Source organism: Clupea harengus, chromosome 23, assembly GCF_900700415.2.
Source record: "Clupea harengus chromosome 23, Ch_v2.0.2, whole genome shotgun sequence".
Classification (NCBI taxonomy): Eukaryota; Metazoa; Chordata; class Actinopteri; order Clupeiformes; family Clupeidae; genus Clupea; species Clupea harengus.
In genome coordinates this window covers 11632826-11644944 of record NC_045174.1, presented here as the reverse complement: position 1 = coordinate 11644944, position 12119 = coordinate 11632826, and the positions used below count along the sequence as shown (strand labels likewise).

General features: G+C 46.1%; 1 protein-coding gene across 3 annotated transcripts in view; it reads right to left on the bottom strand.

The window, feature by feature from the left end:
- Positions 1-11259, bottom strand: part of kcnc3b (potassium voltage-gated channel, Shaw-related subfamily, member 3b) — a 45487-nt gene extending 34228 nt beyond the window's left edge. Inside the window, exon 1 of one of the 3 annotated variants that reach the window (XM_031560573.2) lies at positions 10497-11259. In XM_031560573.2, coding sequence (XP_031416433.2) covers positions 10497-11243 — 747 coding nt within the window. In that variant the 5' untranslated portion in view covers positions 11244-11259. The remainder of the gene's footprint in view (positions 1-10496) is intronic. The other 2 variants (XM_031560575.2, XM_031560576.2) reach the window with 2 other exon arrangements.
- Positions 11260-12119: the final 860 nt, after the last annotated feature.

The following is a 12119-nucleotide window of genomic DNA, read 5'->3' as shown; positions in this document are numbered from 1 at the left end:
TGTGTGTGTGTGTGTGTGTGTGTGTGTGTGTGTGTGTGTGTACATGCATGGGTTGTGTCCACGTGCCTAGTTTCCCGAGCTCTTATAAAATATCTATAAAATGTGGTTCTGTTTCGTGTTTTAGGTTTTGTCTGGAGACATTGAAGTTAGCAGCCAAAATGTTTTCATTCAGTTTCCTTCAGTCGATGTTTGAGGGACAAGTCCAGTTGTCTTTATAACTGTGTCATGGGCAGCGATGCAAATTAAACCTGTAGAATACCTGGCACTTTGACAGTAAATGCACTCCTATTTACGAACACACCCACACACCATACGCACACAGCAAGGCACTACAGAGGGGATTATTTCGCAGTAAGGTCCAGGATCCCAGGACACAAGCAACAGGAATCGTAGGCAGAGTACGAGGAAGAGAACATGCATGTGCTTGAAAGACAGCATCTGAGAGAAAAAGGAGACAAAGGATGCATGATAGTGCAGAAGAAGAGGGATGAGGGGGGGAGTGTGGCTCAGATAGAGATAGATTGAGTCTGTGTGTGTGTGTGTGTGTGTGTCTGATAGAGAGAGCGAGAGAGAGAGAGAGAGAGACAGAGAGAGAGAGAGAGGGAGACAGAGAGAGAGAGAGAGGGAGGTACATCTACCTCTCCATCCTGTCTGTTTTGTATGCGCTCCAGACCACTGCAGCGTTACCATGTGCGTTTGTCCTTGCGACACAACCCCCTACCACACACACACACTATTCCTGTCTTTCTCTCTGTGGCTCCCAAACAAACACACACACACACATTCACACGCACGCACACACACACATTCGCACGCACGCACATACACACACACACATTCGCACGCACGCACACACACACACACACACACACACAGAGCCCCCAAGCCATCTTCCTGCCTCCACTGTCTCAAAGGGTGACAGGCTGTTTGGCAGAGTGGCTCTCCTGTTCTATTAGTTCTGTTGACCATGTGCCTCTCACTTTCTCTCTCTCATTCTCTCTCTCTCTCGTTCTCTCTCTCTCATTCTCTCATTCCCTCACCTCAGTTTATGTCCTTTCATTCTGTCTCTCTAGTCTTTCATGTCCCTCCCACCCTGTCTCTCTCTCCCTCTCTGGCTTTGTATCCCTCTCTCTCCTGCCTCTCTCTTCCTCCCTCTTTCTTCCTCCCTCGCTTAATCCATCCAGACCTCTCTGTCCGTCTATCTTTCTGTCCTTAATCTAACTGAGAGCTTCGTGACAAAAATGCTTTTGTAAGAGGAAAAGGAAAAGTCATGGGGCTCAGAGGAGCACCCACACACACTCCCTCTAGCTCTTTCTCTCTCTCTCTCTCTCTCTCTCTCTGTTTCTGGCTCTCACTGTGTATGCATATGTCTTTACGCTCACTCAAATTCACACAACAAACACAACCTGCGGGTGGAGGTCCCAAACCAATGACCAATGGATAAAAAATGCTTAATACAGGCTTTTGTGCTATGGTGGCTATAGATGGGGGGCATCCTGACTGACCAGATGGTGAGACACACACACACACACACAAAACATGTTTTTTGCCTTCCAGCTCAGCACACTCAAAAATATTTTCGACGCCTTATCAGGCCAGCCCAACAGGTTACCAAGAAGCAACCTGGTGTCCCCTTGTGGATGAGGTGTGTTTGTGAAAGTGTACAGTCTAACTACAGAGCAAGTCTAAGGCAACACACACACCCTTAGATTATTTTAGCTGGTCAGGAACATGACTGTCTCAGTTCATTAAGATGTCTGAGTAGTAGAGCACCAAGGTGTGTGTGTGTGTGTGTGTGTGTGTGTGTGTGTGTGTGTGTGTGTGTGTGTGTGTGTGTGTGTGTGTGTGTGTGTGTGTGTGTGTGTGTGAGTGAGTGACTGAGAGAAAAGGAGACAGAAACTGAGTAAGAGAGTAAGTAAGAGAGAGAGAGAAATAAAGAAAGAACAAGGGCGCCTACTTGCTCCACATAGTGATGTAGCAGAGTCTGGTATTGGAAGACCTGACTCAGCATACAGAGAGAGAAACAGGAGGAGGAGAGAAAGAAAGGAGAAGGGAAGGCTGATAAAGGAGAAGAACAGAGAAGTAGTGGGGAACAGAATAGGAGACATCCAGCATATGTGAAAAGGTGACGAGCAGTGGAAAGAAGAGAGAACGAAGAGCACATGGACAAAAGGAGGATAGCCTTAAAAAGAGAAGAGAAAGAAGGAAAGAGAAGACATGGAGAATGCAGAATAAGAACATAGGAAGCCACAGAGGCACGGATCTGAAAGAATAAAGAGGAAGGCTGAAGAGGACGGGACACGAGAGGAGAAAAGTGAAAGATGAATACTCAACAAGTGAATACAGGATTCAAGTCTTTTCGAAAATTTGGCAAATCTGGATTTGGGGATTTTCTGCCACTCTGAATATCTGCTCGAGCTCTGTCAAGTTGGAAGGGGACTGTCTGGGGACAGCTATTTTCAGGTCTCTCCAGAGATGTCCGATTGGGTTCAACCTTCAAACCTTTGGTTTCTTGGTCACCTTTCTTACCAAGGCCCTTCTCCCCCGATTGCTCAGTTTTGACTCAGTTCAGCTCTAGGAAGAGGCCTGGTTGACACAATCCTGTCTCTGAGACAGTTTCCCCTCAACCTCATTGTTTTGTTTTTGCTCTGATATGCATTGTCAGCTGTGAGACCTTTAAGACGGTGTGTGTCTTTCCAAATCATGTCCAATCAATTGAATTTACCACAGGTGGACTCCAATCAAGGTGTAGGAATATCTCAAAGATGATCAAGATGAGAGGCACCTGAGCTCAATTTCAAGTGTCATAGCAAAGGGTCTGAATCCATATGTCAATGTGATATTTCAGTTTTTCCTTTTTAATACATTTATAAATATTTCTTAAATCCTGTTTTTCGCTGGGGTATTGAGTGTAGATTGATGAGGGAAAAAAATTATTTAAATGATTTTAGCATTAGCCTACTACATAACAAAATGTGAAATAAAGTGAATGGGTCTGTATACTTTATATGTATAAAGTATGTGCTTGAGAAAGATCTACATGACGTGAGGCGCTCAGGAAGTTGGCCACAGTCCTGTGGGTGATGTTACCCATCAGGCCAAGGAGCACAGTGCAGCTTCGGTTTCCAGAGCAACCAACACCACATCCTGGCATGCCGACACTGTGCCTGGGTACAAAACCTTGTCAGGGAAAAATGAAACACAAGACAGTGTGTTTCCCAAAGCCAGGCGCCAACCTCACACACACACAGACACACACACACACACACACACACTGTCATTCATTTCCATGCATGTTGACATGCATTACTTTCCCTCCATACATTTGTATACAATGTGTGTGGGTGTATGAACGCATGTGTGTGTCTGTGCATGTGTGTGTTTATGTGTGTTTTTACATGGCATTTAAGTGTTCCCCCAGACACATGAATTAAAAGCCACTTGGCAATCCACTGTGATGAGGGTCCAGAGGGGGGTGGAGTAGAGGTAGTTTAGTATTGTGAAGTCTCTGACCTTTCAACAATTTTTCACTGACACTGCTATTTCTTGGCGCCTGAAAGGCAGTATATAGTGAAAGAGTGCAAGGAGGGAGAGATAGAGATGGATAAGAACTAACAGTAAAGAAAGAGGCTGAGAGTGAGAGTGAGAGCGAGAGCTTAAGTGTTTGGACTGTTTAGCGTGAGTCAGACTCCGCACAACAAAGAGCACTGATCCGCGATGACTAAGCCTTGGCACTTTAAACGTGCGAGCGGTGGATAGGATCCATGTGTTTGTCTGTCTGCATGTGTCCCCCATCCGTACACGTGATTTGATGCGTGACCACCTTCTCTAAGAGGAGCCCGCAAATGCCTTCTGAGATGTTCGGTTCGCACCAAACAAAAAAAAAAAAAAACCCGCACATCACCACGCAAACCGAGAAAAAGCAGCTCATGACATAATTTCTTGGTCTCTGATGGGCAGAATGGCTGAAGGAAGCGGGCATCTTCACTGGCGCTGTGATGAGAGCGTGACCAGAGGGCATCACACCCCCAACCCCCCACCCCACCCCCCTCAGACTCTCTGAGGCTTCACTGCTGTCACAAAGGCCAGAGCTTTTTCTGAGGGACGGTCGAGCCAATCGGCAAAGGCAGGGATGCGGAACCGAACCCCCGCTTGCGTGACGGCATCCGACGCAGTCACCTTCAAACATATTTCCTCTCATCGGCTGAGAAGAAATGAAGCTGGACCCTCCATGCTTTCCTCAGGGCACAAAACTAGTGCACAAATAATCTCACAAGACTATGCAAAATTAGAGATGACCCAGTAATGAAAGGGGAACAGCGTATCAGTAACAGATTTGGTGGGGGTTGGAGGAGCTCCTATCTCCACACAGCACACACTAGTTCCTGCAGCAACAGCAGGGACCTGTTCAGACGGGTTTTATTTTCCTCTGCCCTTCTAAGACATTTCCAAAATGTTACAGAAACCAAGGTGACTCACACAAGATGTGACTGTTTATAATGATGCGATATTTGCAACTGAGGAGTGTTACATTTCTTTTAACAGTTGCTGAAATGTCCGTAATGGAGTGAATGAATTGGTTCCAGTCCTAGAAAATGTCTTTTAAATCACTTGGTTTTGAGCGGTAACGCGCCTTTAACCATTGAGAACTGCTAAACAAACAGCTTCTCCTTATCTTTTTGTCATGCCAGAGAAGTGACAAAGGTAATGAGGTTTCTTTGGTATAAAATGTCCTCTAACTACAGCTATTTAAATTCATTTTAAATGTTTACTAAAATGTGGAGCATTTGTGGGATTTAGATTTTGGTTTTTATCTCATGACGCTCATGGAGTTTCACTTACAAATAGTGTTATAGGAATTTCTTTGTTTGTTTGCTATGTCAAGTAGAGAATTGGAGACCCATCCATTTGACCATGTAGGACAGTGTAAACAGGACAGGAATGGTGCGTTCACAGCTCAGCATTACTAAAATGCAGTGGCATGCATCACCCCTCAACCTGGTGGACCCGGTGTGTGTATGTGTCTGTGTCTCTCTATGTATGTGTGTGTGTGTATGTGTGTGTGTGTGTGTGTGTGCGTGTGCGTGCTCCCCATGGCCGCCTGTCAATTTCCACCGGGTGAGCGGAGCGGAACCCGTATCCAGCATCAGCGGCTTGTGGAGGCGAGGCGAGCAGTAGAGTTGCAGTGTCCCCACCGAAAACACCCAATGTCACCCAAAACCTGCCCGTGCCCCTGTGCTCGCCTTCGACATCCACTGCTATATATAGGCCCCCCCACCCCCCTCCGTCCACAGTGCTGCTGCTGCTTCAGGGGCCCATGGGTGCCCGTCCCGTCCCAACCATGCCGGGTCACGTTAGTGTCGAGCGCAGCAGACAGGAGCCTTGAACCCAGTGGAAAAGCATCACTTCTGACAAAGGTGCGCGACTCAGCACTGAGCGGACCGGAGAAATCCCCGACGGCAAACTGAGGGCCCCGCGATGTGACCTTCACAGACACACACAGACACAGACGTTTACATGTGGAAAGGCTCACGTGGAGGCATGCCCCGTATGATCTATTCAGATTTATCTGCACACTCATGAAGATTGAGCACTGACAAGTATACAGACAACCTTCCCGGAGTCAATGAAATATTCCAATCATGACCTGGAATTTTCAGGGATGGAGCCGACATTCCGATGCAGAGTGACATGAGAGTCTGCTTTTTACATGACAGCAGACTAAGGGTCACATAGCCTTTAACTCCATCAATAGTTATTAGTTCTAAGAGACCCTTCCAGGACCTAATGATATTACCGACACACACGTAGCTCTTCTCCTTCACACACCATCAGTCATCATGACCATTACATTACACTATGGCTCATGACATGTCCTTCATCACCAGCAGAGAACATAAAACATGCCCCAGCCCCTACACTTATGGTATCTAACCATCTAATACACACACACACACACACACACACACACAGAGAAAGACATGCACACACACATTCATACAACATATTCCTACACACGTGCATGTCCACTTGCATCCACACATCTCTTCACATGCACACAAGCATGTCCGCTTGACTACTCCACACACAAACACACACACGCACACACTCACACACACACAGGCACACATACAGTACATACATACACACACGCAGATGACACCAATGAAGCAAGACATCTCAGGCAACTCGCTTATCACGACCATGAACTAAAATGGGAAATGCAGTTGCTAGGACAGCTTTAGTGCACCAGTTGCCACATGGAGAAAAAACCCTGAATTTTGACCGTACGCACAGAGTACATGCGCCGAGGTCCATATTTATGGATATATTTTTAGATTGGCTCTCTTATCTCTGAATTAAACATGAATCTTTCTGGTGCAGGCCACACAAAGTCATGTCATGACTTTTTGGATATGAGCACATCAGATCGGCCATCCAGGTCGGCCATGCTGGATGACCAAATACTACAGAAGTGGGGAGGATCAGTGATTCTGGCGGCGGCAGTAAATGGTTTTGAAACTCAATAGCCCAACAAACACACCACTCCCCCTTCAGTCCACGGCACTTCTTTGCTCGGCTGGATGACGGACCGGCGGATCAATGTCCTTATTGGCTGGTTCACTCACTGTGTTTGTTGTTGATTTCCCCCTCTATTATTCCCTACTATAGACCATAGGGGTGCTCACATCAATCACAGATTTTTCTTAGGGTTTATACTATAGAGTCTTAGGGTATATACTATAAAGTCCTTCATTGCCCCCCAAAAAATTAAACCAACTGTGACTAATGAGTCCATGATTGTGTTCATGAGACTGATGTGTTGGTAATCTGCATATTTACACAGTGATTCACTGGCTCTAAATAGGCATGCAAATAAGGTAATGGGCATAGGCCTGTAAAACATTATTGTAGCAGTTCTGCTTTAAATATATTAGGAGCAAACACTTTAGGTGTACAGTATGATGAGTCAAGAACAGAAGAGCAGTAGTTGTGGTGGTAACCCTATCTGGGCATATTTTCTTACATCTGGAGAGCCAAAGCTGAGCTCATTTATGGGCAGAAAATGTGGGGAGGAGGTTGATTAGCGGGGGGAAACAGAAGGCCTGTATTCTGAGTAACTCTCCGCCGGTCAGACGCTATCTAAACAACCTAAATCCCCTCTCCGGAAAGAGGCCGCTTTATTTATTCCATCCAATTCAATCCCAAAATTGCCCGTTTGATCTGAAATACAATTAAGTGCTGTCCCTGCCAAAGTATTAAAAAAAAAAAAAAAAAAAAAAAGAATCAGATTTTTTAAAAGACAACAAACAAATACATTTTGTTTGCACATCCTCTGAATGTCAATACGTCTTACAGAGCCGCCATGCTGAAGTTACATGTTATCAACATTATCACATAATTCTTAGACTACCATTCTCCGTTTGATAAAAAAAACATCTCTTGTGCTTTATTCTCATTCACTCTGAGTCAATGGCAGCACTCTGAGTTGTACATACATTTGTATGCTTGCATGCGTGTGTGTCTGTGTGTGTCCATGTGTATCTGTGTGTGTGTGTGTGTGTGTGTGTGTGTGTGTGTGTGTGTGTGTGTGTGTGTGTGTGTGTGTGTGTGTGTGTGTGTGTGTCCGTGTCCGTGTGTTGGCATGAAAGGAAGCTGGAAAAGTGACAAGGCAGTGTGACCCCAGAGTGAGCTGAAAGACAAGCACTGCGCAGATAATCGATAAATGATCAGTCAATATCCAGCCGACATGGAGGCAAGCAGATTGGATTTCTGGTGCCTTTAGTCATGATCGAAGACGTAACGGCAAGACCCCTGCCCCCACCTCTCCTCTCCTCTCCTCTCTCTCCTCTCCTCTCCTCTCCTCTCCTTCCCTCTCCTCTCCTCTCCTCTCTCCTCTCCATATGTCTGTCTATATACCCTCTGTCTGTAGCTCTCTCTCTCTCTCTCTCCCTCTATCTATTCTCACTCTTTTTCACCTTTGTCTTTTTATGTTTGCTCATTCATGCTTTGTCCTTCGTTCTCTATATCTCATTCTCACACACGTTTCATCTTCCCCTTCTCCCTCTATCTCAATCTCACTCTGTGGTGCTCTGCTCTCTCTCTCTCTCTCTCTCTCTCTGTCTCTCTCTCAGTCTCTCCATCTCTCCACCTCGCTTTCTCTCTCTCTTCACTGCAGCAGAACGGCAACCGATACTCTCCTGTGTTGCGTGGTGGCGTGAGCGCACATCTTGTGGGAGCGTGTGACGGCGCGTGTGTGAGCATTTGCTTATTTGTTGTGTATGTGTGTGTGTGCGCACATGTGATGGTATGTGTGTGCACACGGGCGCATGTTTTTTGTGGGAGAGTGTGTGTGTGTGTGTGATGATCTGCGGTCAGATCGGAGCATGAGAAATGGTCTTTGATTATAACACACATCATAAATGCTTTACAGTCCAGACCGTGTGCTAAATCATAACCGTGTTCCTTTAAATCGAGGCAATAATCTCCTCCCTCCCCTCCACTGCTCTCTCTCTGTTTTTCTCCCCCTCTCTCTCTCTCTTTCCTCCCCTCCCCCTGGTCCCCCTCTTCCACCCCCACAGCAATCTGAGTTGTGCCGTATCTCCTGCTCTCAGATCCTTGACTCCGGGTTTCAGGGGAAAACAGGGGAAAGCGGCCCCTGCATGGAGCAAGTACAGTACATGACAACCTGTACATGCACACACACATGCTCCACACACACACACACATACACTTCACTCTCACACACACACACACGTACATTAAGGACAATCACAAGGAATAGCAAGCAGGTCTCAATGACAAAGAAAGTACACACACACACACACACTGCTATCCAGACTTCGAAAACCACAGAACGATGGCCAGTATATCAATCCATCATCCCTCAGTTGAGACACATGTCGCCCCAGTCCCGGACAGGTTATTGACCTGTTATTGACATGTTATTGCCACAAACGACGACAAAAGCACTGGCAAGGACTGAGTGGTACTCAATAACGATCCTTTACACTCCTTATAAGCCTTGCATTATCTAAGGACATATGAGCGCACCTCTCCTCCTACAAGTGTTTACTGGCACACACACACACACACACAAACACACACACACACACACACACAAACACACACACAAACAAACACACAGCCATAGCCCTGAGCTGTATTGTTAACTGAAGAACAGCTGTAGTATGATGCATTGGAGTGACAGGTCCTCCAGGCATCCGCACTGCCAACCACTGCACTGCTTGGGCATGGGACCATGGCCGTCTCATACGTCTGGACAGCAGTGTGGAGGTACGCTCCACAGAGTAACGGAAGGGGGGAAACATTGGACCTCTCCTATTCCAATGTGTCAGGAACAAGTCAGATTGGTGCCTCCCACCCATTTATAGAGCCGGCTCAGAGCTGTATTGATCGCCTATTGAGCTTACTGGCCTAGGGTTCACACTCTGGACACCAGCACCATAAAAACAAATGAAGGAACCAAACAGTCAATACAATTGTAGTAAATTGTGGTAGTAATATCTAAGATTGACAATTCCACATACAAATGCAGTCACCTGACTTACAGTATATATGTGTATTTATGTATCTGTGACTTGATGTTTACCTGTGGCGATAGCCCTCATGTGCAAGGTGAAAACTGGTTTACACACATGCACACGCACACACACACACACACACACACACATCCATTAGCATCCACGAAACACATTCTCTCTCATCAAGGTACATGGTAGGCATAACAACGCTTTTTTCAAAGGTCTCATTATATAACCTCCATATGGCACCTCCTCTATGGCGGCTGTTTGCGTTTTAAAAAGCGTCAACACTCATCGGATCAGATTGCATCAACAGATAATATTCTGCAAACTAAGTAGACAGCAAGCAAACAAACGAAAACGCGAAGGATAGAGCCAAATGACATCTTCTGGAGATGCACAGACCCAGCTGGGTATGAGGGCGCACGCACCGAAGCATTAAAGGAATGTGCTTGTGTAGTGAAGAGGGTTGTAGTGCATCATATCTATACAGACACCAGACGAAGACTTTATAGACGGAGAAAACTGAATAACTAACACTGTTTGGTGTTATGGACCAAACAGAATCTATCCGAATAATTAACCACATATAGAGCAATAACACAGACATACCTAAGAGAGAGAGCTTTTTATTTATAATGCGCACTGTCTGATCTTAATTGTAAACAAAAGCGCCTGTTTTTGTTAGTTTAAGAATTACCTGCGTGGTTCTCACATAAAGTTGCTTACATTTTCATTAGACCACTTCGGCTAATTGATATCCATCTGATCAGTGAGAAATTACAGTCCCCTTTTCATATTTAAACAATTACGCGTGGATCATCAATCAACTTCATGATCATGTCGACAAACTTTACAAAACTTTGAGAGGTGTCTGGTGATTAATAACCTTCGGGGATTTAGGTACAGACTAAAGAGGTGTGAACGTCTCTCGAATTGAGGGGTACTCACCCGGGCATATTTGGATGAGTAGGGGTCCTCAAACAGGTTCCAGAATCTGGGCCGCCACACGCGCCACCAGCTCGGCCTCACCCCGTCCTCTTGGAGGCAAAGTCTCTTCAGATCCCCGTCCGCGCCTCCAATGAGCGCTGGGTCATCCTCCTCCTCTGGCTCGGGGTTCTCGAAGCTGTCCAACGCCTCCTCTGCATCCCGATGTTGTCGGTAGTTCATCCAGCAGCACGCCTCCACGTCCGTCTCATCAATGCCCCAGAAAGCGAGCTCCTCCTCGAACAGCGGACCGCACACATCGTTGGGACAGTGCAACTTTCCCGTCCGGTAGTAGTTAAGGATGAAGGAGAAGACTGAAGGGTGGCGATCGAAGAAGAACTCGTCTATTTTGGGGTCGTAATCGAAGTTGTTAAATGCGTCCGGTTCTGTCAACCACGACAGGCGGGTACCGGGCAGCGTCTTCAGGGTGCTGCGGTAAGTCTCGTGTCGAACCCCCCCGCAGTTTATCACAATTTTCTCGCTTTCCGACGGACAAGGCATGTCTGCGCTGTAACATGCTTTGTTGGCCGACTTGTTCCCACCCTTGCGCCCTTTGAAAGAGGAGACACACACCGAACTGAGCATAGAGGAACGGGGGGAGGGAGAGGAGGGAAAAAACGGAGGGGGGAGGAGGGAGGAGGAGTCTGCGGAGAGAGAAAGAGAGAAGAGGTAGATAGTTATAAAGAGGGGAAAGAACGATGTTTTACTCATAGATTTATCATTTAAGAGTTGTGAGAATATTGTATTGCATAGCACTACTTCAATAACGTTGACAATTCAGTCACGAAATCTTTAGTGCACATTGATCACATTTGAGGATATACACTGCAGGTGTGTGTGTCTGTGTGTGACAGAAATACATGTGTGTAAGATCACACATGGGAATGTGATCATACCAATGACAACACAGTCTCATTCCGAATAATATCACTAAAGAACACATTAAGATACCAGTGCTTATAACAAGAAGAGTCTGTAATGCTATGTTCAATGAATACTGGCGACAGGATGTGCAGCCAATGGATCAATATGAGAAAAATCTATGGAATCTAAAGGGCTGCTAATGATCAAATGAGACCTGAAAGAGTATAGCTTGGAAATGGACTGTACTAGGCACTGGGACGCCTACTGAAGGTAACAGTCCTGGCAGACGCAAGGGCATGTGGTATTGTTAGTGCCACACTGAAAATAGACACAGAACATATGGGAAGGGGGGGGGGGTGCCAGGGGTCTGCCTGTCTTTTGCTCACCTGCCACGAAGACCTCCAGTGCATTCAGACTGAGCATTTGGTGGATATGAGAGACACATTGTTATTTCCACAGAATAGAGAAGAAACTCTGTCAGTGAATGTAAAAGAAAGAGAAAAACGTGACTGAGAGTGAGATGAAGATATGGAAACTGCACAGGAGATGCAGACTGAATGCAGAAAAAACACAGGAGAAAGAAAGAGGGGGAGATGGAGAAACAAGCATCTGAGAAAAAGCACCTTCCCTGTCAGTCTTCTCTGTGACGTATGCGACTTGGTGCAGAGTGTTAATGCTTCTCTCTCTCTATCTATTTCTCTGTTGCTCTCTCTCCCGCTCTCG